The sequence below is a fragment of the Hevea brasiliensis genome, chromosome 7 (genome assembly GCF_030052815.1).
Source record: "Hevea brasiliensis isolate MT/VB/25A 57/8 chromosome 7, ASM3005281v1, whole genome shotgun sequence".
Classification (NCBI taxonomy): Eukaryota; Viridiplantae; Streptophyta; class Magnoliopsida; order Malpighiales; family Euphorbiaceae; genus Hevea; species Hevea brasiliensis.
This window is the reverse complement of record NC_079499.1, coordinates 7,332,531-7,359,699: the sequence shown is the minus strand read 5'-3', so window position 1 is coordinate 7,359,699 and position 27,169 is coordinate 7,332,531. Positions and strand designations below refer to the sequence as shown.

At 31.0% G+C, this 27,169-nt stretch overlaps 2 protein-coding genes across 5 annotated transcripts; both read right to left on the bottom strand.

Moving 5' to 3' along the window:
* Nucleotides 1-1,108: 1,108 nt before the first annotated feature.
* LOC110651227 (fimbrin-2) lies at nucleotides 1,109-7,225 on the bottom strand. Its single transcript, XM_021806489.2, has 14 exons — nucleotides 6,881-7,225; nucleotides 6,602-6,772; nucleotides 5,803-6,044; nucleotides 5,537-5,708; nucleotides 5,351-5,389; nucleotides 5,033-5,101; nucleotides 4,827-4,943; nucleotides 3,540-3,751; nucleotides 3,246-3,401; nucleotides 2,830-3,029; nucleotides 2,515-2,672; nucleotides 1,965-2,061; nucleotides 1,729-1,820; nucleotides 1,109-1,422 (listed from the first exon to the last, which is right to left on the bottom strand). Exons 1-14 carry the CDS (start codon nucleotides 6,965-6,967, stop codon nucleotides 1,252-1,254), a joined length of 1,983 nt encoding a protein of 660 aa, XP_021662181.2. The 5' UTR covers nucleotides 6,968-7,225; the 3' UTR covers nucleotides 1,109-1,251.
* A 6,427-nt stretch (nucleotides 7,226-13,652) lies between these two features.
* LOC110662284 (protein PEP-RELATED DEVELOPMENT ARRESTED 1, chloroplastic) lies at nucleotides 13,653-21,201 on the bottom strand. 4 transcript variants are annotated; one of them, XR_009150023.1, is made up of 10 exons: nucleotides 20,776-21,200; nucleotides 19,674-19,829; nucleotides 18,026-18,094; nucleotides 17,757-17,927; nucleotides 17,274-17,417; nucleotides 16,920-17,075; nucleotides 16,686-16,751; nucleotides 16,372-16,431; nucleotides 15,552-16,012; nucleotides 13,653-13,792 (listed from the first exon to the last, which is right to left on the bottom strand). XR_009150023.1 is itself a non-coding variant. In XM_058149934.1 (9 exons), the coding sequence occupies exons 1-9, from the start codon at nucleotides 21,115-21,117 to the stop codon at nucleotides 15,968-15,970; spliced, it is 1,209 nt and encodes a 402-aa protein (XP_058005917.1). In that variant the 5' UTR covers nucleotides 21,118-21,200; the 3' UTR covers nucleotides 15,393-15,967. The 4 variants fall into 4 exon arrangements, 2 of the variants coding, with proteins under 2 accessions (XP_058005917.1, XP_058005918.1); XR_009150022.1 differs by lacking the exon at nucleotides 13,653-13,792 and adding an exon at nucleotides 14,360-15,022; XM_058149934.1 differs by lacking the exon at nucleotides 13,653-13,792 and having other exon boundaries at nucleotides 15,393-16,012.
* Nucleotides 21,202-27,169: the final 5,968 nt, after the last annotated feature.

The following is a 27,169-nucleotide window of genomic DNA, read 5'->3' as shown; positions in this document are numbered from 1 at the left end:
CACATATATAAAACCATTTTATTTAGTTTGAGACTGTGAGATTAATTATTTTGGAATTGTGACTTATTAATCTATGTATGTGTAAATGTGTGGATGGATGGCTTGTTGGATGAAAGAGTTGGACTCCCATTTGATTTCATAATGATTTGTTCATGATTGTGAGGAAGAGCTAAACTCCTCATATATATGTATATTGTGATCACTGGTCAGGTGAGCTAAAAACTCTCCTTGCATGGTCCAGTTTATGACTGAACTCTGTTCAATTGATTGCTTAAAATTGGGCTTGTGTATAGGTTTCGAGGTTGGGCTAATGAATAATTAGACTTACTATGGGTTTTAGAGACCTTATGTTAACTCAAGTCCTAGTGCCGATTTGATCTGTAGGATCGGGTCGTGACATCTTATAAGTTCGTACCCGTGAGAAAAATTTCCGAATAACATCAATAATCAAGCTCTTAAAAAAAATCAAATGATTTAGTTTTACCATATTTTAAAGCTAATCTATCTGACAATTTAAAATTGAGTTATTATAATATTTTAAGACTAAAATTACCATACCTTAATAATAAAAGTGAAATTATCTAAAACGAGACTAACATTTGAATCTTATGAATAACAATTTCTTTTGTCTAACATTAAGAAAATGATTTTGTTTATTTTAAAAAATAATTTTAACTATGGGAAAAAGTGGTTTACTTTTATGAACAATGTGTGATAGTAAGAAATGTAATATATTTCAAATTAAAATTCTACTGAAAAGTATAATGTTAAATATTACAATTAAACTATATTTACCTTAAAAATCAATTTTGATGAAAACCTTTTATTTTTAAATCTAGCCCAAAATGTTAGTCATCAGGCTGGATTGTGGCTCTCAGCTAAACTGTCCCTTTTAGAGGAATTATCATGTGATTCTGAAGTACATGCCATCCCTACACAAAATTATGGATTCTTCTTGTGAGACAGCACTAAAATTTAATGCTTCCAATGTATTGTATAATTTGCCTCCCTCAAACTTCCTCTTGTTCCTTTCTAGTTTCCCTTCCCTTCTAAACTTTCTTAGTTAGGTTAGCTTGATTGCTAGTTTTGACAGATAAAAACTAAATAATAAAGGAAAACTACTCGCATATGCATTTGCTTAGCAAAATTTGCTTTGAAAACACTCCATTTCCTATTCATACAGGCATCTTTGCAATCAAGTTTAACATATTAATTCAAACAAAAAAAAGATACATAAACTTTATGGTCTGTTTACAGATTCCCACTCTCTTCTAACGATGATTCTGAGGCTGAATCATCCACTGTTGAAATTGAGATGGTGGTCTCACTATCTGAAGTTCCGTTTGGCTTCTCTTCAACAGGTTGTTTCAAGAACCAGTACTTGATGCTTGCTGTCAACGTAAGGATCATCTTCTGATTCACCTGAAAAAATTTTAACACCATATTGAAGTTCATGGTTCATTTCAGAAACGAATAAGAATTATAGGAAATATCTTTCTGAAGCTCAAGTGCCACTAGGCGAGTAGGACATGTTGGCAAGAATTAGAAGACGTCCCCTGAGACGTTTCAGTCATAAAATGGCATCAAAATGGACAAATAATGTCTTCAATGATAAATAAATCAAAACACTCATCATCCACCCATGTTTAGGTTCAAAAAGGCTGTGGATGCGGATCGGATATCACAATAAACAGAATACAATGCAAAATGTTGTTAATGGACAAGTACCTCTGTTATGTCTTCAGGAAGCAAAAATATTGAGCATCCTAGCTTTCTTGCTATACTTATGATGTAGGTGGCATTCATCTTTTTCTCCTCATCTGCATTGCTCTCAAGTTTAGTGGAAAAGAATATAATAAATAATATACGAACTAAGAAAATTATCTAAAATGTGGTATTAGTAGAAATAGTAGTCAAGATCACACGGAAACTTCAGTCGCATGATATTAGAAGAGAACAAATACCAGTTACTCCTTTTGTGACAAGACTCCAATTTACTGCTCTGGGCTGAACAGCACTGAGAAGATCAAGGAAAAAAATGCCATCTGACAAACTTTTATCCTGTAAAATTCAGGTAATTAAAGTTCAGACTTGATAGTATCCTAGATTATCGTATCTTGCAGTCTGCGTTGTTCATGTAGCCTAGGAGAGAAGGAAAGAAAACACAAAATATTGCACAATTTATCATATGCTGCCCTAGTTCTCTTTTGATTCATTGTTGGAACGTCATACTAAAAGTCAAAACATGCCTAAGCACGACTGGAAAAAGACTTCACCGTCATACTTGATGACTTGTAGGATAAACAGTTGCTAAACTGAAAAAATTAGAACAACAGTTGTATCATGGAAGAATCCTGTTCTTCTACTCAAGAAAATACACAGTTTGCAATTTAAGTAATTGTCACACAAGACTTCACAGACAGTATTCATTTGTATGTTTGTGTAATCAACTCCAGTAGTCAAAAATGCTGTCACGTTAGTGTAGAATGCGTTTTCTATGCTACAGAATCATACCTTAAAACTGTCCATGCTACTTTGACTTCCTGCATCGCGCACTTTGGTGTTGGCCCATTTTAAAATATCAGCATCAGTGATTTCCTTTCCATGAGAGTGGAATCTCAAATTCTTTAGAAGTTGGAGGATGTTATATCTCATCAACTGCCACAGATAAGCTAAACAGAATTGCAAACATTAGTTCAAGTCTGATAAGACCACCAGAGCAACTTTGATGCAAAGTTTAAGAATTGACCAAAACATTAACCGAAGTACAGTAGAATTCAGCATAAATGCTGTAGTTGAATAATGGTCCTTGTTGAGTGAAGAACATACCCAATATTAATTTTTTATTTCCTTGCACAATGTCATTTCCAGCAATGTTAACCAGGGAAAATTTTAACTGCTTTCCTATTTTTACAACTTGGTTGCAGTTTTCTACTTTTCTGAATGGCAACTTGATTGGAGGCTTATTTGCAATCTTCCAATTAACAATCCCCGGTGACACCTTGTCAAGGGTCTCCAGAAGTACCCACCTGCGGAGCAACAGAGAATTCATTTCAGTATCAGATCGAAAATGAAACTGAAAGAATTCGATCAACTTTTTAGCTATTATAAAGCCAATGAAACTTTTTTCTATGACACAAAATCATAGGTGAGTTAAATGTATTTATGTTCAAAGGATTTGGATAAAGCACCATGATAGAAAGTGTCAATGATTGAAAAAAAAAACTCCATAGGCTAATACTGACCCATTCCTGAGATCTTCGAAGACATTGTCAATATAGGTTGAATTCCCAAGACTATTCATCCAAAATCGAAATGCTCTTTCCTCTCTAGAGATTTGTGTGTCATCAGGCAATGTCTCGAGAAAAGATATCTGTTTAGTTTGGGTAGACAGCCCATTCCTGCGGGCAAAAATAGGTAATTAGCTTTTTTTATCTTTAATCTTTAGACAGAAAAGTGGAAGGAACCCATCAATTTTTGTAAACGAACTATGACCGTTTTGCATGAAATCCATTGCTTGAGAAAGGGTGAACTCTCACCTATGCTGGAAAATATGTGCAACAAAGGCAAGGTTGAGATTTGGTGAACCTTCAACAATGTCCTTTGCAGTTAAATATCTCTTGCAACCCATCCTATCTGCATGCTCAAGAACTAACTTTGCTCTTTCTAGATGACTTTTCATGGTCAATGTAGATGGATTACTATACTCTGGTGCAAGGACGTTTAGAAGGTGAGCATAAGCCTCCGCATCCTGCAGGTAGCATATCCTCTAGTTAAACACCAGCATAACCCTAAGCATATGTATCAGAAAGTACACAATCATTATCATTACACCCTGCCATCGACGCAAAACATTGTGGTTTGTTTATAATGTTTCTTTACAGTTGACATAACAAATCTGGAAGAAATTTACTAGTCAGTTCCATTAGCATCAGTGAAGGAAGACAAATGGTAATACATTATTGAAGTTAGATGCAACGAGCATGAATCTGAAGATAATACTTGCTACGTTAGATTAATAACGAGCATGAATCTGAAGATAATAATTGCTACTTTAGATTAATAACTCATTAGATGATATGTATATCAAGTAAACATTAAAAAAAATGACCACACAAAGTAAGACATGTTAAATTGTTATATAAATATTGAATATGTCAGAATTTCTTCAAGAGAAGAAAAGAGGAAAAAGAATGGATATTGTAGCCTAGGTGCAAATCTCAAGCAAAGATAGCTGAAGCTATTACTTCTGTAATGAAACCAAAATCAGGGTTAAATGCACTGCAACTATGAGATAAATCAATGATCATTATAAAAGACGTGTTCTGTTCATATGATAGTGATATCTAATTTGATCAAGTGTCAGTTTCTATGGTCAACAAACTGACCATTGGATTTTAGTCTCTAAATCAATTGCAGGAGACAGTAAACCTACAAGTCAAACATCAAAAGTCATTTGGGTTGAGTACATCATTATAAAAATTTTGGTAATCCTGACTTAAACATTAAGAATTATTAGCATATCAGGTTTCCAGAGTGTAAATTAAAGTATCATTTATAGCTCAAATGATTTTCAAAAGAAAAATTCCAGTCAGTTCATACTATGCGCTAAAAAATCTCGAGCATATTTTGAGCGTAAAGATTCCATAACACCAACCACTAAACCTGTCAGTAACTTTGAGAGGCCAACTCGTCTTTTCAAGAACACAATCATATTGCAGTGCCTTAAAGTTATACAAAAGTTTTGGCAGATCAGAATGAACAAAAATTGGTCAGAGATGTAAACTTATGAAATTATTCATGATCAAAACTTGGCTCTGTTCTACCTTCACATCAGAAGAGAAATTTGTGACTATTTTCTTGTATCCAGCTTTCTTCAACTGGAAATTCATCCACCTTAATAAGATCTTCTCTGGTGGTAGACTCATCAACTCTTCCACATCCTATTTGCATAGGGAAATATATAAAGGTAAAACTCCTTTAAAAGAACCAATCATTGAAGAAGATATAAGTGAAAAAGAACACTATATACCTTACTGTCATCAACCAACTCCACCAACTGAGGTGTTTTCTTCAGATTGAGGTCAGCCAAGAGTTGTATCTAAAACATCACAACCACTGAGTTATAAAGGTAAAAATCCTTTAAAGAAACAATCATAGAAGAAGATATAAGTAAAAAATGACACTATATACCATACTGTCATCAACTAACACATTGTGTAAACACCTAACAGTTTAAATTCTGCATTGATTACAACGCTTTCATTATTAGCTATTTATGAGCACAAAAATTCAAACTCTATAGAATATCATCAAATTCAAATTTATGGCAAGATCCTTGAGATCTTACCTTAATGATTTGAGAAATCAATCCAAGCACAAGATGGCGCTGAAATTGAAACCAATTAGGATATTATTATCATTGATCACAGTTAATTAAAACTACTTCACACAAAATCATGAGCATTAACTGATTGAACTCAACATATAATCCAAGTAAAGGATGAAGTAAATACAGAATTCCATGTCCACATACCCTTCCTTCAATGAAGTCTTGGGTTCCAATATTGACAACAGTACATCCAATAGCCTTAGCAGAGTTAAGACAGAGTGTATGGTTTTCATTCCTTTCCCATGGATTGAGTACTCTCTTCGTATTAATAGCCCTTTCATCAATTGTTCCAGGCACTGCCACATTGATAAGCTTGCTGTATCAAAGAAGAATACTTCAAATTCTAATGCCTACCATCTAAAAACCTGCAAAATCAAAAAGAACAACATAATGAGATTAAAGCATAATACCAAAGGAGGACTCCATCCTTTGCAATCTCAAAGAGATCATTGGTCGAAGGATCAATAGGGAGGTATTTCTTTAAGAATTGATCTTCTCCTAGGTAGTTATTGATATGAGCAACATAGGATGCCTTCTCGGGTTCACTGATGGTGTGAAGCAATGTAGTGGTGGCGGCTTTAAGGAATGCAGATGAGTTCTTTGCAACACTTCCTGTTCTTGCACTTGCATGTGCATGAAGTTTCAAATATACCTGCAGTGATTACAAATTCCACTTTAACGTCACACTAAAAATAAGCTTTATTTCTGAAGGCTACACAAGGCATGATATCCTGCTTGACCCATTAATTTCACTGATCATTTTTCACGGGAAAATCATGTTCCAAATTTGTTAAAGAAATATTTTACAAAGAAAAAAAAGCCACTTTCAAACCCAAAATTGATTGGTTGGAACTTCTCCAGAGAACCTTATGTTGTGATTGCTACTTCTCATGAAACCGAAATATACAAAACAAATATGGATACAGGTACAAGCAATAAGCTTGCTTTCTGCTTGACCACCAAATACCAATAGATTGAAGATCCAAGCATATAATTCTGTTCTTCCCTTCATTTCCAAGCAGCCAATGTAGGATTTAATAGCTTGCAATCCATCGCATACACAAACTATTCAAATCAATAAACACCAGATAAAAGGAAATTGCAGATTCAAGATCTGTGATTTACGCGTTAAACAGCTTAAAAAAAAAATCTACAGTCATCTGTCTCACACAGAAACAAGAATCTGAAAATAGAGCAAAAGTTGATCACCTTCAAAAAGAACTCTAAATCAACCTCATCGTCTAGATTTTGATACAAATCTTGAATAAATGAAGCTCTTTCTTCCTCTGTGAGATTCTCTCCCACTACCTTCAACCTGGACATCCTTGAAGCCAAGTCTCTGAGCGTAAGCTTCCCACTCTCCCTTCTCATGCTCATAAACTTCATTTTGACAAACAAAAGCAAAGATTACAAAAGAGGGAGAAAAAAAAAACCGTAACAGATCAAAAACAAGAGAGATTTGATTTGAAGTTTCCATAGCAAACTTACATGAGATTTTAAGCTGCGAAGCTCGACCTGAGTGAACTGGTTTTGGAGCGATGGATCCGATACAAGAATCCCAACGTAACCTGACATTTTACTTGCTTTTTCTTCAAATTTAAACCTGATTCAATTCTTGTTCTAATCAAAACTAGAAAGAAAGAGAGAAAGATTTGTTCCTCTTCCTCTCCTTCCTTACGTTTTAGCTTTCTCAACCAGAGAATTTCTTCCTTTTCTGCTCCCTATCTCTCTCTAATAACAGTGTGTTTTGATGTTTCTTTAAGCTTCTCTGTGTGTGTGAGTTCAGTTTGGAGGGGACGGGGTGGGAGCTGTCAGAGTTTCAAAGAATTCAAATAATGACCAATTTGTCCCCTTCTTTTTATTCTTTATATCTAATACACAGTGATGATATTCCATTCCTAAGGACTTTATTGTCGCTTCCAAATTCAAATAATTACTAATCTGTCCCCCAACTGCCACTTTGTGAAGTGACCTTCCCTTTTTTCAAATCTTTCGACACTATAATTCAAATTAGCTTTCATTAATCCATGCTCTTGCCCACGGTGCCGGATCCACAATGGCGAATGTGCCCGCGGATCCTATCCATTTCTTTAATTAATATTTCACTCTTAATTTTAAATTTATAAATTTATCCTTTTTTTTAATTACTTTTCTTTAATTTGCATGTTAATTTTTTTTAACGATAAAAAATAAAAATTAAACAAAATTAAATTTCCATTAAATTTATTTATTGTGTTTATTTTTTTAATAATTTAATGTATTTTTATTAATAATAATTTTATTTTATATAAAAATTAATATTATTATATTCATGAATTTATAATTATTTGAGTGTGAATAATTTTTTAATTTCATGATAAGCTCACATTATATTAAAAGTGGGCATCAAAATTTCAACCTCATTAATATTAATTTTTCTTCCTCTAATGATATTAAAAGTTTAAAATAATTATCTTACCTTAATGATAAGATGTCCACCTTGTCTTACAATGAAAATTTTTTTTTCAAAAAAAAAATCTATATTATTATTGTTATTATTATTATTATTATTATTATTATTATTATTATTATTATTATTATTATTATTATTATTAAACTTTAATTGTGATTTAAATTTAAAATTCTAAATACTACCATTAAAATCTTAATTCCGAACTAGTTAGATTAATTATATGAATTAATTTTCATCATTCAAATTTGTTTAAATAAATTTTATAGCAATACTTAATAATTGTAAATTTTTTATACTATTTTTTCTCTATGTCATTTTAGATCTCCCAATTATTCCTCACTCTTTACACCATTAATGTATCACATTTTTATATAGAAGTATTTAACTCTTTACATTGGACATGACCAAGCTAATTTAAATCGACATTCTCTCATTTTATTCTTAGTTATGTTAGATACACTTTTCTCTAGAGGATATGATCATTGCTAACCTTATCCATTATTGCAACATAAAGCATACATTTTACTATCCATATTTCTATTATATTCATCTTTCAGATATGTATATTATAGACGCGCAACATTCATTATTTTACAAAATAATTAGCCTGATTATGATTCTATAAAACTTATGGTCACATAGACACTCTGTGACACCCCTTACTCGTGTACAGTATACCCGAATAAGTAATGCCACACGGTGTACTGGCATACTCCAATATACCTTACTTAATTTGTGTCATGCTTTTGAAGTTAATTTATGAAATATGATTTGTTTTTAACCATTTATCAAAAGTATTATTCATTTGAGGTTCCGAAAATTTTAAGGAAAATCCGGCGGAGTACCGGCTAAAAATGGAGAAAACAGTTCTTCGGAACCTGTTAAAAACACTTCCAATATACAATTTCATTCATACTCAACTCCAACATTATCAACAAAACTCAATATCAATATCTCAATAATTTGTCAATTTCAGGTCTCAACAACCTTTTCATTTATCAAAACATCCCTTTCTCAGGGTTCTCATATATAAACAACCATTAAATACTCAAATTAATACCATACATGACCATAAATCTTTATTATTTACATGAACCTCAAAATACGTTACATAAATCCTAAATACATATGAGAAAATAAAAAGTTAATTACAAGATGACAAAATGGCATCTAGTGTCCTACCAATGCACTGCAGGTGACGAGGTGACACAGACAATCGAAGCTGTCGGATGGCCTCACCCGATCGTGGTCTCTGGGCTCACGATCGGGGTCTCCAGTACCTACGCGTGGCAAAAGCAACGCGCTAAGCAATAATGCTTAGTGGTGCAATAATAAAATAACAAGAAATGACAGATATAAATATGTATTGCATGTACATGTTTTGTTTGTCATGTATTTGTATATCCATTCATTTATTTCTCCTGCATTGCTCATTTTCATTCATTTGGTTGCCCGAGTAACCTACACTAGGCATCGGATGGATAACGGGTAACCGCACTTTGGGTACCTAGTACCTCGGGCGTCACACCATCGGTCACATATGCATCTCCGGTGTGCATGAGCGGCTAACAAGTGTAAATGATATCAGGCACAAGGCCAAGTCTCAATGCAAAGTCAGAATGGCTAAAAGCCATGAAATCACAGAATGGCATTTTTGCCATGTGCAGTACTGCTAACTGAACCCTATTGGCATGCCAAACTATCCAAACCAATCTTGTTAGGTATACTAGGGCATTTGAAACTCTTAACTTTGTCAATTTGTGAATTTCAACTTTTTTGGTGTTACTATTCATCATTGGTCAACAAAAATGTTGACTTTTAGCATAAAAATGTGTACATCAACTTTGGCACTCCCAACATACCACATTTGGTGTTTAAAACTTGTTGGCATTAAGTGTTTTTGCAATTTCAAAGTGTAACCCACACTAGCAGAAAATTTCAGTTTTGGTGCCCTAACTTCACTGTTCCATTGGACACTGTTACTGTTGGAATTTGAAGAAATATAAAACATGAAAGTTGTTCCTTATTTTGTCTAGTTGAATTTCCTTTTTTGAATCACTCCATTTGGAGTTTTGTAGCTCCAGATATGGCTCAAAAACCCAAGCTGCCCGGAATGCAGTCTGCAGAATTTTACCATATCTACAGTGCATGAACAGTGATTTGAGTCACTTGGTTGAATGGGTTCTGGCCATAATTTGGGGTAGGTTCCTTCATGAAAGTTGTTTGTCTATGTCTTAACTTGTTGCTGTAAAAATTTCAGACCAATTGACCAAATCTACAGTGACTTATTTGGTCAAATTCTGCAGAGGCAGTTTCAGGGTTCCGGATTGTGGCTGAGTTTTGACCCTTTTGCTTTGGTCTTTTGGGCATGGTTTCTTCAGCAAAAATGTGCCATTATAAGCCTAGTTTCATGTCCAATTGGCCAAACACCAATTGGACAAGCACAGCCCAAGTTATGGCAGTGCAAAGGGACTGAAATTTCAGTCCCTATCTCTGTATCCATAGGGCAGCCTGCAACCTCACCTTGCCATAGTGTTTTTCAGTCCCATTTATGGTCAACACATCTAAAATGGTCACTAATTGACCATTACAATGTGCCCTAACAATTTCCTAAGCCCATTCACACTTTCACCTTTCAAAACCCTAAGGTTCAAATCAATTTATCCATAAACCTTGATTAACATACTTAGTTTAATCTTCATGCATATTAATACCTTAACCATGATTTCCAACCATTCTAAGTTTATTAAACAATCAATATCATACTCTCATAGGGCTGCTGAAAATTTAAAGTACCATAACACATGTAATTTACTTCAATTCCTTAAAATTTCTTAGCTCAAATGATGTTCTAATTAAGATTAAAAGAAGAAGAATGAAATTTGTAGCACTAACCTTGATTGGGCAGAATTTCCAAAGCCCTAAACTTCACTTTCTTCCCTCTTGTTGGCTGCCAAAAACTTCCCCAAGTGATATGGTCAAGGTTTAACGAAAGGAGTTAGGGTTTAGTGGTGGAAACAAAGGAGAAAGGAAGTTTTGGTTGAAAATCAATGGAGGTTTGGCTATGGGAATTGAGAGTTACGGGTGAACTTTGTAAAGGTGATGGCTGCTGGAATTTTAGGAGCTTTTGTTGTGTTTTATACATATTTTATTAGTTAATTTAAGTGTTGACTAAATGTGATTGGTGGGTAATCTTGAATGACATCACTTTGATGTCATAAATTGGCATTTGTTGCATTTTTCTTTCCTTTCCTCCACTACTCATTTTCAATTTAATTTCTAGCAATATTTCTTCATATTTTATGTCATATTAATTATTTACTCAACTGGACAAGTAGGCCAAAAATCACCTCAGAAGGCGAAATGACCAAAATGCCCTCCGTTCGGCTTAACGGGTCAAAATCGTCTGTACCGATTGAAAAATTTTTCTAGGTATTTTCTTGGCATTCTAATGCCATAGGAACCTCAATAACCCTTCTCTGGAGTCCCAAAAATTATTTTATAATTTTTCCCCCGGGTCTAGGGCTCCTCGTTGCGAGAACCGCAACTTCCCTCCGGTGACCCATCGCTTGGGCACCGGCTCTTTTGACTCAGTTGTATTTTATTTCTAAAATTTTTACTAAATTTTTCTTATTAATATTTAAGTTAATTAGGGTTCCTGACTTTAGTTTAAATATTTTTCCGGACGTTCTAGCTGTCCGGACCGACACCGGTCTCCGGAACAGTAGAATGTACGGAGTGGTTACCGGGAGGGTGTTACACACTCCTTCATTTCATTCATTCTATTTTTATTTTATGAGTTACATTCTAATATATTATTTCATTCTTTTAAATGATGTAACTTAAATACTTAAATTGATTTCATTTTGATACCAAAACCCTATTCAATCAAACGCTCTTCATTTCTCCTATAATAACTAAACTCATAATGTATATATTTGGTCTTACTTCTATTTAAACTAAAAGAATCATTTCCCATAACTTTATTAATTATTATAATTAAAATTTCATAATCTTAAAAAAATATCACTGAACATAATAGTCTGATTATTAATTTAGTGAGATAACCTTATCTCACCCAAATTTGACTCTTCACATCATTCTTGATTATTAAATTTTATCTCTACTAAGAAGTATAAATGAGTTTATGATAAATTATCTAAAAGTGTCTCATGAAATATCATTTCAGATTATAAAATTAATTTAAATAAAATATGTCAGCTCATGATCGCAAGTCTCGAATCTAAGAGCTATTAACATTATATCTAGAGAGTCGTATTTTTTCTTTGCCAAAGAATATGTGAAAAAAATATTTAATTAATAAAATTGACACATGAATTTTGCAAAATCCACTTGTGGGAAAAACATAATTATATATAAAAAAAAATTACAAAGGGATAATAAGGTAATTACAAAGAAGAGGAAGATGAGACCACTCTCAAAACTGGGTGAGGCCCACCAGAGAAAGCTTCCTTGCTTTTTAAAAAGTAGAGTTGATAACAGAACGGTCGTCTTTGACGTTTCCCATTAAATTGGACGAACCCTATTGCATTTGAACTTTTAACTATTACCCTACTTTGGCGTCAAATGTTCCTCAATCCTTTTATATTGTACATAGTAATACATGTCTTGAAAATAGCAAAATAAAGTTGTTGAGCCATCTAGTCATTCTTCCTTTGGCCAATAGCTAATCAATGTTCTTCAGTCTTCGCTTATAAATCCTATCAAGTAGTACCCAATAAGGTTATATCAATTGATATGAGTGAAGCTCCTTTTCTTTATCAATTCAAATTATGTTAAAGTTCACTTAAAAGAGAGATTAATTAATATTTTAATAGTTATTTTTAGAGACATTATTTTTTAAAATATAATTATAATAAACTCTACTTTATATTAAAAACAAATTTAATAATTTTTAAAATTTATTTTAAATATTTATATTCAGATTCAAGTAAAATTATTTAAGATATGCATAAAATTAAAATAATGAGTACATAAATCACAGTGCAAATATTTGATCTATGAATAATTAGACTTGTTCTTATATAAAATTAAGCTTATATTAAGTATATCATATAACTTTTAATGCAGCTATTATGAATTCTACTTTATATAAAAAAGAGTTAATAATTCTTGATAAAATATTTATATTCAAATTTATGTACTCACTATTTTGATTATGTACATACATTAATTAATTTTATATAAATCTCAATATAAATATTTAATTTAAAATTTAATTTATATTATTTCCTTCATTTATAAGTAATAACATCAATGGATTATTTGTCATTATAGAAAGGATGGAGCTATCTAATAAATTCGAGTTTATATAAGAATTAGCTTAAAACAATACTTAGGCTCTGTTTATTTAATGAAAAATACTTTAAAAAATTATTTTTTATATTTTTTAAAGTTTGAAATATTCAAAAAAATAAATTAACGAAAAATTTCATATATAAATTATTTGAGGTCAAATCTTTTTTAAATTTTATTTATAAAAATTATATAAAAAATAAGGATATATAAAAAAAAAATTGCCTCATTAAAACTTTGAAGAATTTAAAAATTCTGAAATTGTTATTAACTTAATAATTTAAGATATTAAAGAAATGAAAAATCAAATAGCATATATATATATATATATATATATATATATATATATATATATATCAAGGTGAAAAACAGTGGCAGAAAGTAGCCGTTGTAGTACCGTAGATGGAGTGGCATGCATGCATGATGCATATGAACAGTATTACGTACCATTTTATCTAATATTTAAATCCGTTCCACCTAAAGAGTAAGCCATGTGATGGAGGGACCACAGAGAGATATATGAGACCTAAAAGGGTGTGATGCCTCGAATAAAGAAAGGAGGTGTTGCCTTTATAACCGACCTTCTCTCAACCCCTTTTCCTCCTCATTCTTGCAATGCCAATAATTAATTGCTGCATTACAAAAGATTTTTATTAATGAAAACAATAGATGATTTCAAACACCATTTTAATAAAGAAAGAATTATTAAAGATGTGAATTCTAAAATTTATTTTAATAATCCTGCACCCCAAGTAGGGTTACTATAAAGAAATACACCTTTTTAAAAATTAATTTAAAATTAAATTTGAATATTTTAATAATAAGAACTACAAAACAATTAAACATCTTTTATTCAAACTGTTTTTTCCAAGGGAAATTAATATAGTATTTTTAATTACAATTTTAAATGAAGTCTACTATAAATTAACTCAAAAGGAGGAGGTTTGTTAAATTTTATATATAACTTAAATACTTCATCACAAACCAATATAGAACAACACACCCTCTTCACGCTGAAATTTACAGGGAAAAACATCCGCGGGTTGCCCAACATTGTGTCTTAATCCACCCCAAAAGTGACTCAAGGATAATAGATTTGCCCAAGTCCTATATATATAGCTCAAATATCTAATTTCAAATAAATGTAGGACAATAGCTATGTTATGATCTACTTCAAGGAATTAAAAATAATTAAGCTAAATGGCGAAAAATGATTCATATAGTTCATCACAACTAGTTTGAGATTAACTTAGTCGCTGTACAATTGGAAAAGTTGCAAGTGAAATAATGAAAAATAAACCAAATTTTCAAATTCATGGGAGGTGTCTACCTTGCAATGAATAAATTTAAACAATAACAGGCCCTTCTATTAGCAATTTGTAATATATCAAAGCAATGGCAAGTTTTAAAGCAAATTTCTAACTTGAAAAAAGAACACGGAAAGCTCACATTCATTTCATCTCTAAGGAAGTGGGAATAATATGCACACATTATTTCATGGTGGACCAACAAGAAGATCGGCTGCGTGCAATGAAAAATTAAAAAGACAACTCAACCAAATTCATATGCAATTTTGAAAAGAAAGGTCAACTCCACTTCACAAAGTTGGCTGCTAACAAAAATTAACAATAAAAATAGTGAAACAAAATATTTGCCATATTTCAAACTCGTATCTTTAAAGCAAGTGATTAGCTTGATCTCACCATTAGGTAAAGGCAACAAATTTGAAAAGACGGCTCATGTGGCTAATTCAACAATTCTTTTTTATTGGTTGATCAAAAGAGAGCAAATGGAGAACACCAAGAAGGTAGAGCATGGGAAGACAGCATTTGCTAGTGCAAAGTGGGGCGACAGAAAGAGACCTAAGTGGTACATACAGATACACACACGTTAGACAATGAGTGATGCCAAATCCAAAACAGGTAGGGAGTTTTATGCATATAGTAAGTTTTCTTACTAAAAAGGCAAAATCAAGGGGCAAAGGCATTAAGGCAATGAAGGAAGCCTGTGGGGAAAAAGCTTGAGAAAACAATTGGGGGAATATGTAGCAATCCTTGCCGTGTTTGCTTCTACTAAAAACATTCAAATCATTACCCAGGTCTACATTGATCCCAATAATATATCAGTATGGTATATAAAGTAGGCCCATTCCCCACATGGCATTCCACTCTTGTTAACTGCAAATTAAATCTTCATAATTGTTAGCTGATTTGGTATTCAATAAAAGTATGATTTCAGCTATCACACGGGTTTGATTTGCTTATCATTGAAGATCCCATTAACAAGTATAATTATAATACATTTAATTAAGGAAATTATCTCCCTCGACTTCAGCTCATACACCAAGCAAATGCAGAATTCACATAGTATGTTCAAGAATTTGATACTTACTAAACCGTAAATCTTTAAGCTTGTTATTGTCTGAGCTTTTTTTGTTTGCTGCCACCAATTTGAGACACCACATTTGTCGCATAAGAAATTTGCCAAAGCAGGCTGCACTTTCCACTGGTAATTTTCCAAGGCATGAGAGGCCGCCAAGTTTTCCCATCAAGAATCACTAACTTAAGCATGGTTTGAACTGCAGTGATTGTTCCATTGTGAAAGTGTAGAGAGTTTTTTTTTTTTTTTTTTTCAATTGCAGGTATACAGATACAACAATTACTAGTTTCTTGGAGGTTCATAGCTAAAAGACATTTTACAACAAGGCAGAATTATAATCTAGGCTTAACCTTCCTCCAACAGCATGTTATGGGCAAAATTGGGCTTTTACTATATAGTGTGATGAAGTATCTGTCACTTCCACAAGGCTAGAATGCTATTTCCTGAAGAACTTGAAGAGTCTTCTGATGAACCTGGACACAGGCAAACAAAAAAACTAGGTGAGTCACTTAAATAATATTATGGCAGCCACCTGAAGAGATTTTACCATGAGAAGCAAACTCAACGATTATTGCGTATCATGCGTGAAGAAAAGAAGCTACAAAACTCTCTGGCTGGGAGACGCAGTGGTACCAGATGAGCTAAATTTTGAAGATCAACAAACTAAAGATAACCCACTTCGTATTTTTGCTATTTCAGAAATCACCAAAAGTTTCTATGCTATGAAAATTGGAAAGAAAACAATTATAAGAATAAAGAACTAAAGGCTACATGAGGCATAGAATGAAAGAAAAGAGAGAGATTAAGTTATATCAGGCACAAGAGAATTTACCCATTCTAGATGTTGTGCTGTAATGCCAGACACATTTCCGGAATATATACCACCTAAGACCTAACAAGTCCAAGGATATTTCATCAGTTATTATTTAAGCATAATGGCCGCTGCACAAGTCAATGAGTGACAACCAGATTGACTGAAGCATTTATAAGCAAGAGGACATGAAAAATGTTATTAGTTTAGACTCTAGAAGCAAGAATCTTTGTGCTGTACTTTCCTCCAGTCAGATTATTTTCTGACTGTTATCACAACTTCATAAGTAACATGCACACATTGTGCATAAAACAAAAACAAAAAAGATTGGATACCTTGGTGACAGTCTCCAGAAACATGCCAGGGCGAACAGGGAGTGGTTTTCGTCCTGTTACACTTGGCTGTGAACAATGACAAGCAAATTAGTATGATTCATGTAAAAGAATGAAGCAAAGGGAAAGAAAAGAAAATCAGTATTTATGCCAGTAATTTTATGTGCTTTTGCAGTGCACCCAGATGCATATGTGCATGCATGTGCTCACACACACATCTAGTGAAAACAAACGCACCCTTCCTGCAATTCCACTTGAAATATTTCCGTTCGTAGTGTCATCCTCAGTAGCTGCATTATCAGCACCTTCATCTTTCCCTAGCATTACATTTTTTATCATTTCCAGTACAGTCTTCCCAGGTTTCAAAGCTACCAGTTTGGTTAAGAAGTTAACCTGTATTAACAAGGTAAATAATCAAGCCATTGACAACAACATTATGACAACACAAATATACTAATTTTTACTGGAGTTCTTCAAAATGCAGCAAGTAACCATCAATTATCATACTTTATTTTAAGAAACAAAGTTGGATTAGAATCAGCTAGGTATGCTATCATTTGATGTGAAATGTCTTAAATTAAGAATGTAGACCTCAGATTCGGGAAGTGTTCTGAAACCACGGTCATTTCTTTCATCCAGTATTCCACCTCCCATCATATTTCTAGCTTCCTCTCTGATTAAAACAAGCCTTGCAAGTAGTTTTCGATCTGGAACAACTGGCCGAGTTTCCATTGTCTGAAGAAGTATCGACAACAAGACAATGATTATGATATGCCAGAAAAACATAAATGCTAATAATCAAAATGGCCACTTTGCACCAATCAATTTTTTATTTCAAATTGCTGCAGAAGTGATTAACGATATAAAGCTTAACTAGATATATATGTTTAACACTTTCTTAAAAAACAAAAAACTGTAAAGAATGCCATACACCAAATGAATTGGCATGTAAAAAAGAGAGGGGCTGCCTGCTGAACTAAATAGCAAATTAGCAATAAGTTTATAGTTACTGCTAGCCTAAATATTTTACAAAAATAGCACAGTAGTGCATAGGACACAGTATCTGCTGAGTACCTCCAACAAATCATCTGCCTGGTTTGCTATATCATTTAGATTTGCTGCTGGAATATGAACTTTGGTTCCATTCTTACTTTCAAAGACACCACCACCAGCAGCCACTCTACGTAGTAGTTCATGCCTGCTTTCTTTCTCAGGAGTTCTGCAAAGCAAGCCAATCACTTGAACCTGCAAAAGGGAATAATTTCATATGCCAATGCATAAAATTAAAGGAACTAACAGTTAACCAGAACAAGAATCAATTAGATCTTAGGGGGCATTCTTACATGTGTTGGGCATTTTTTGGTTAGATGGGATAATACAGTTTCCTTGACAACTTCCAATAGTGACTTGCGCTGAACAGAAACCATGTACAAATGTCAAAAGCCATTTATGAATTTCACAGTCATCTTTTTATTTAAACGAAGAAATAAAAATAATCTAAGAACCAAAAAAAAAATAGCTGTGTGACAAAAAGAAACAAAAAAAAAAAAGTGATTAAGAAAAGATGACTCAATCATATGTGCTGAATTTCACAAATGAACAAAACTAAGCCAAAATGCACAGCAACCATTTTAAACCTAGGATACCACCAACTATGGCCAAATGAAAACACATAGGACTTCTGTATTAGAATGTCTACTAAGTTCTCATCAGCATATGGCCTTAATATTACGTGGTAGACCCAGTTGCCCGATTGTTACCAGTAAAAAAGTAAGTGAAATAAACTGATTAGTAAGCAGAATGATGGGGTCAATGTGATTGATTACAAAATGATGGAATCTGAGAACTGACAAGACTTATAATGTGATGAAAAACTAACTTTTTGGAACTTTCAATATTATTCTCACATGTCAGGTGGTTTAAAATGTTTAAGGCTAGAGCATTAACATGCATCCATGGTTCTATACCATGAAAGTGTTCAAAAGTCAAAACCAAATGATACTCCAGGTAGGGGTGGCAATTCCGATTGGTGGGTCGTGTTCGTGACGACACGACACGGACACAAACACGATTATGGTCGATATAAACACGACACAATTAATGAATCATGGCAAAAATCGAAACACAAACAAGATCCATTTATTATAGGAGTTACATGACATAATACGATTAATATTAAATCGAGTTGAGTTAATTCAACAAGATACGATCCATTTAACACGATTTGACACTAATCAACTCATTTAACATGATTTGACATGATGCAATCATTTAACACAATTTGACATAACTCAACATAACTCGTTTGACACGATTCAACATTTTTAATTTTTATATATTAATATATTACATGAAATTTACACAATTTTAATATTCATAAATTTAATAATATATACAAATATAACATAAAACAATCGAATGATAACTTAATATTTAGCTAATCAAACATTTTAACTAAAAAATTAAAACTAATAATTATAATGTAATAAATAATTAGGCTTACATTTACTAACTTATTATTTTATAATAGTGTCATTTGCATATTAGAGGGTTAAACAGATTGGCGGGTCAAAACAGATTGGCAGGTCATAGGTTGACACGTGACACAAATAATAAAGTGTGTCATAAACATGTCAAGTTAGATTGATATGTCATAAACGGGTCGATACAAATACAAATAAGCTCAACCCAAACCCTCTATTTTTTTATCGTGCTCGTGGGTCGCATTTAAAATTGCCACCCCCTAACTCCAAGATAACAAAGATCCTATATGTGTTTATGCTGTCGATAGAATAAGTCCATACACAGCTTTAAATCATTATTGTAAGGTCTTAATATCTTCTAATGTTCAATCACAGGAGATTCAAAACCTTTGAAATCAAAATTTATTATTCAAAAATGTTTGAAAAAATTAAACATGATGCAATTGTAGATTGACAATGAACAGTCCAGAAAAATGCAGGCCAATCGAGTATAACATTATAATATTACCTTATCATCTTGGTCCTTTTCAGCAACTTGAATCATGTAATCTAGAGCCATCATAAACCCTGATTCCATCTCATCAACTCTTTTCCCAATGACACCTTGTGCAGCCAATTCTACTGCCACCTTCTCAGATGCTTCATCCATGTTCATATCCTCCAACTATACCATCATATATGCATTTGACAAACAGCATAAAGAACCATCAGTGACTCCAGATTTCAAAAATGAGCTTTGCTAAGAGAACCAAGAGGAAAAGGTTAGACATGTCAAACTTAATTGCTTGCTTTGTCAGAGAAAGCCCCTCACTCCATCGCCAAACACCAAAAATATTAATTAAGCGTGGAAAATTAGAAATGTTCGATGTATCAAATGTAATGATTATTAGTATTAACCAGACTTTTGGCATGATTTGCCTCCTGTTGTCCTTGGTATGACCCAAAGACAAAATTTTCATATGGCCAGATTTTAGAGGAGTTCTGTCACTGCTAGGGTTAGCACTTAACAAAGACAAGTTATCAGCTGGTCCACTATACTACAGAATCTTTTCACTGGATTCACATTTTCCTGATTCATTAGATCCATAATAAATACTAGAGTATATCAGGTAGACGACCTTAAGGTAAAGAGAAAGTGCCAGATGTAAAATCACCCTCCAGTTTACATGTTCAAAGATGCAAAATCACACTCCAGTTTATACATTCATGTCCAATAGATCTTTTATTACCTGCTTGCCTTTTTTATCTACAGAAGTGTTATAAGGTAATAACATGCCAAACTGTAAGTGTTCCAGTTATAATACTAACAATAGTATTCAGACTATTTCTATTTGAAAAAGAAAATGCAGATTATCCATCATAAAGTGCAACTTAGAGCTAATTGAATTGCACAGAAAATATCATGAAAAATTTTGTAAAAAAAAAGAATCTCCTAAGCACCCAAAAACTCAATGTAAATAAATATCCACAAGCATTTAAAAGTGTATATAAAGCAGTAGTCCCCAATTTATATTACCATCATTTGCACAAACATCAGAAAATATAAATGGCAGAACAATTTCTTTCCAGAATCAACCAAAAGACAGACACAGAGAGAGAAATTGACTTACAAGGGTAATCATTTCTTGGAGGACAGAAGTGACCTGTTCTCCCCCTTTGAGCACAGCTTCATACTGGGAAGAGTCCAATTTCTCATTCCATTCTTCTTGGGTTCTACTTCTTTTGTCTTGTACACCCAATTCCCCATCCAAATAACCCCCACCCACCTCAGAGTTAGTACACAACACCAACAATTGCTGCTTTTTCCTGGGTTGCTTTAATGGCCACTGGGAATAGTGGAAGGAGGACGGTGATGCGAAGGAGGGTGAAGAAAGGATTGGAGAATTATAAGGAGAAAGAGCAGTTGTATTTGAGAAGGATGGAGGGAAGAACTGCAATTTCATCTGCAACATCCTGATTCCTAGCTAGTGCTTTGGGGTTCTGGGTTTAGGAGTAAAGAGGATTTTTTTTGTTTTTTTTTTTATCTGGAACAGAGAGGATTGGATTGAGGATATTTTATAAATAGGCCTGGCATGTTTTGGTCCGACAGATCTCTTAATTTTTTTTTTTCTTGCTGAAATGTTATATATTCATTTTACAGTGAATATCGGTTTAAATTCTCCATTAATTTTTTTATCTTTCATAAATTTATTTAATATTTTATAAATTTATTTAATATTTCATTTAATATTATGTATTTTAGAGTACAATTTTAATATTTTATTTAATGTTATGTATTTTAGAACATAATTTATATCTTATAAATATGAATTTTCTTAATTCTATAGAAATTATTATTTTAGACTTATCTTTTATTTATATAATAAAATTTTCTCATTGATAATAAAAACATAATAAAATTCTTTATACATTCTCTCTTTACATTTTTTTTAAAATTTTTTATTAATATTATTTTTATAATACGTTATCATCACATCCTCCTAACATTTCTAAGCACCTATTTTGAATTGAACTTGAGTTAAAAATAATTCTACTTTTTTCTTTCTTCATTGTTGCAAACTTTGCAAAACTTAAACTTGTACCATTGATATTTCAGATAAGAATTATTTATCATGGATTTTAAATACTAAAATTCAGCTAGGTGTAATGGGTTTTAAAGACACCATTAAGGACAAAAATCAAATATAAAAATAAGACTATGTCATTTTTCCTCTACCATCAAAAGTGACGAAGGATTGAAAATTCAATATATAATTGTGAAGAATCTTAGTCCTATGAAATAATCTAAAAGAAAAGTATGATCTTTAAAAAATTATTATTTTTTCAAAAATAATGTATGATTTGATGTATTTAAGGTTACAATATTTTAAATCAATAAGTATAATTTGTTATTTTCATAATAACATTTTAATTAAAATTATGTAGATAAATTATTATTAATAACGATATGTTAGAAAAAATATTTTTTTATATTTTTTGCTTCGAAAATGCTTTACAGTAGCAACATCGAAAAAAGAATTTTTAGAAATATATTAAATTGATTTTATGCCTTCTTATAGCTCAGTAAAATAATGAATTATTGATGAAAAATCATGAAAGTCAATCAACGGATTTTATCATATTCCTTAAAGTGAATGAAACTTCTATTTACTATTTTAGAATTTGTATTTGTAAACATTTGGATGGTAAAATTTAGGGATATGAGTGGTATAACGTGGAAATTATTTTATTTGAATTTAATTAATATTTTTAATATTTAAATTTGTGATTCAAATTTATTATTTTACATTAATTTATTTTACTTAAATAATATCTAAACTCATTTAACTCTATATATTTTAATTAATAATTTAAATAAATATATTTTTATTAATAATTTTTAAAAAATAGAGATTTACATTTTTATTTTAGTGCTTATAAGTTAATTTGACAAAATATTTTACTATATTATCCTTATTTAATTTTAAAAATTTAATCATAAATCTCATTTAATATTTTAGTCACTTTAATAATAAATATACTTATAAGTTATTTTTTATCAAACATATTAATAATTTTTATCAATCATTTATAAATATTTTAAATAAATATATAATTACTTAAAATTTTAAATATTTATAAATTCAAATTAACTTATAAGTTGATTTTCATAAGTCAGATTAAATACTCTCTTAATTAACTATGATTTATATAGACAAATTTAAATAAAAAATACTCGATATATAAAACTCCACTCAAATTATCAAGTTTCCAATTTTTTTTTTATTATCAAATTTTCCCTCAATTTTTCAAGTCACTAATATTCACAATCATATTATTGTAAAAAGTAATTTACTGGTGTTTCTTAACTGTTATGGCATGCACCGGTGATAATGACTGCACCTTAACCAGATCACTTTCTGCACGGTGGCTCAATCCTCTTTTCTCTTCACATAAGCAAGCACATTGCATTGTTGTTTCATGGCTATTTGGCATGATTTCTACAGAGTTGCTGCATAAACTTAAACATAAATTGAGAAACTATTTAATGATCATACAAATGCAAGATATTTACAATTCAAATTGAAATTTAACCAAGTGTCCATTTTACCTTTAAAGGAAAAAAAAAAGGGTTGAATTGACTTTTTTTTTTAATTTTTCTATTTGGAAAAACAAAATGCATGATCATAATCAAAATCCAAAGCATAGCGTTGGGCAATTATTTTCAATGGACTTTTATTATGGACCATTATCTAAAATATTTAATTATTATAATTTTTACTATATGATAATTTTAGTCAAGGTTTGCTATGATAATGATTTTTAAAATTAAATACAGAGTATTTGTAAAAATTATCGAATTCGTTATAAGTTGATTAAAATTTATCTTTAATTGCTTAAACTTGTTATAAATATGATGTTACTATTTAAAAAATATTTAATTTTATTTAATTTTATATATTATATTAATTATTCATAATTTAAAATTTTAATGATTTCATAAAATATTTAAATTTTATTTATTTAAAATATAATATATAAAAATTTATAAATATTATTATAAAATTAAGTATTTTATATTTAATTAATTATTTATATAAATAGATTTGAGTAATTAATATTTTATATATAAAATTCAAACTTGATGTGAGTATTATTTATTAAATTTTAACTCATTTTAAATCTAATTACATATTATTAAATCTATTTAATTAAAATTTAATCAGATCGAATAAACGAAAACACTTTACCTTGCCACCTTAGTTATTAAACTGTGGCTTGGAGTTTGACTTGGCGAAATTTGAATTGAAAAGTCATTGGTTCTGTTATGGAAAGTCAATCACTATATTATTTTTTTTATATATTCTGTATTTTGTATTCCTATTTAGGATTTCTTCCTAATTAGTAGAACACAATTATATGAATCAATTGTATATATATACCCATATACAAATTAATTGAAATCAATAAGAATTATCTCTTTCTACAGGTTCAATTAATAAATCACTAAAAAATAATTAATCATTAAATTAATTAAATATACATTGATTAAATATAATAAATATTAATTTTTTGAAAATATAATAATTAATTTAAATAAATATATTGAATTAACTAATTTTTAATTATTTACGTTAAAATTTTAAATTAATTAGGTTACATTTATATATATTTTAATATTTTAAATATTATTAAATGTATTTTTTAATATTTATAAGTATTATGTCACAAATATTTTTATAAATAAAAATCTTTTAATATTTATAAAATATTAAAATATATTAAAAAAATGAACAAATTTATTACTAACAAAACACTCTTAACGGGTTATTTTATTTTGGGCCTAACTTTTTATAAATTTTATTTTAGTATTTTTTTTATTATAAAAATAAATAATTTTAATCTAAAATAGATAAATGGAGACATCTTGATTTTGAACACCAGACTTTTTAATTCCCATACCTTAAAAGTAAAGAATATCATTATCGGAATTATGGGCTGAACTGATATTAAAACATGGGTCAATATATGGTCCTTGAAATTCATAATAAGCCTAATAATTCTTAATACAATCATAAAGTTCATAAATATAGTCTAATTTTAAAAAAATAAACTAACAGAGTCTAGCCATAAATTAGACTATTTAATAGGGAGCATTAACTCACTCGACCTGTAAACACAAAATATCACAATCTGAAGAGATCAACTTATCCTCACAATCCACAAAGCAGATATATAATAAAATGGAAGCTCAGCTCTCTCATTAAAAAAAATAACCATCTCATGCATCCATGCATATCCACATAATAGGTTTACAACACTAAAAGATTAAGTTATTATAATCCCAAACAAAATTAATATACCAATGGTACATGCGGAGTTCTAAAATATGAATCAAGGAAATAAAAACACAATTAAACTTCTTCTGATAAACCTGCTAGAAAGAAAGCAGGTTATTATCAAAAAATACACCTGTCACCTGAGGAAAAATAATTGAATAGGGATGAGCGTTCGACTTATAGAATAAGATATTAATTTAAAATACAATTCTATAACTATCTAGAACTAATGCATTGCTTAGATATGAAATGCAGCATAGTCATATAGTATCAAACAATTCAAGCAATATTGGTACAAAAGATAATTTGGAGTACGCACACACACGTGTGTCATGTCAACATATATACATATAGGAGCTGATTCCCTGTACAACTCTCTTAATTCCAATACTTACCAGAGAGATAAACTCAAGTCAAAATTTCGCTAAATAATCTAAGTACGAGGGTCAGCAAGATCAACTCAAAGCCGTACTCACCCCGACTTATCCATATATAAGGATCGGGTCCTAGCGAGCTAAGCTCAAGCCGTGACTACTCCTCCTACCCATATCCATATCCATACCTCACATATGTCGATATACGCACACAGTTTCAAATTACATTAAGGTGACATCCACAACAATTTTATAAAATAAATATACAATATAAGGCATGCCTAGTATTTAAATATGTACATATATTTATAAGTGAATGCATGGGCATGCCTTGAATACATAATAATATTGAAATTATAAATAAAATCAATATCTACTCACAGATCAACCGAAGATAACTGAGACGGCTGGCTGGATGAAGAAGGTTGACTTAAATTACCTAAATAATTATATCCATGAATTTATCAATATTAAAACAAAATAATAATCTAAATGATCAAAGATACCCTAATTTTTTATGTTGAAATTTTAGCAGGGTTTTTCCTATATCTAAGACGTACCTAACCTGTACAGCAACTCAAATAACACTTACATCAAAGGGCCTTAGGCCTTCATCACAACAACACTATATGGTCCCTCCTAGGCCCGTCAAACCAGACAAATCTCAGGTAATTACATAATTTAACTATAAGGCTTAAAACTAATATTTTGCATAAACTATTCAAATCAACCCCAAAAATTATATAAACATGCCCTACAGTTGATGTGTCCCAACCGCGAGTGCACGGGTCGTTCAAGTAGTATAGAAAAAGATATCGTTCCCACGAGGAGTTGTGTTAATGATTGAATTTTTGATATAAAATAAAATATGTTAAAATTGTATTTTAATCAAATTAATAAAAGAAATTTAGGAATTTGAAGCATAAGGTATGAAAATGCAAAACTAAATTCAAACAATGACTAATTTAATAATTCGCAAAATAAAGAAATTGATAATAATGAAAATTAATAAAATGAGATTAAACTAAACACTCAAAAGTAAAATTCCAAGCAATAATTGATGAAAGACGATTCTGGAGTTAAGGGTTCATATTTAAGTCATTTTGGGATTTTTCCTAGCTAGCCCAATCCATGAAATTTATGGGTTTAAAGGAGATTAATTCTAAAATCCTTTGAAAACTCTTTCGAGTGAGACAAAGAGTGCCTTAATTAACTTAATCCTACTTTCGTGGAGTTAAAATTAACCAAGACCCATTAGGTTCTTTAATCAATCTATTAAAACCCTCTTAACCCTTAGTCTATTTCTAGATCTAAGTTAATTAAGTCCAATTTCTTGATTAACTATCACTTGGTTTTCTCCTTTCGGTGCTTCAACCAAGGATTAAGAACATAACTTAATGGGGCCCTTCATTAAGCATGTGAATAAGCACACAAGAAATGGATTAAACCTCATAAATTCATTAAATTGGGACTAACCCAGTTCAAATCCACAAAAATAACTAAATATTACATCCCTTACTCCAGAATCAAAGTAAAACTACTCACTATCCATAATGTTTACAAGAAATTCTGAGTTTATAAGGAAATAAAGCTTTAATCTAAGCTAAGAAATAAGAAACTAAACACTAGAAATGTAGGAAAAATGTAAGAAAAGAAAGAAATCTCCAAATCTGGTTGGAAATGGAGTGGGAGATGATTGTGACTCTTCAGCTGCTGCCTCCCCTATTCCTTTTCTTCCTCTACTTGCTTCCTCCCCTTTCTAAAATGGGAAATGGGACTATTTATAGCATTTTCTGATATGGAGCCCTAAA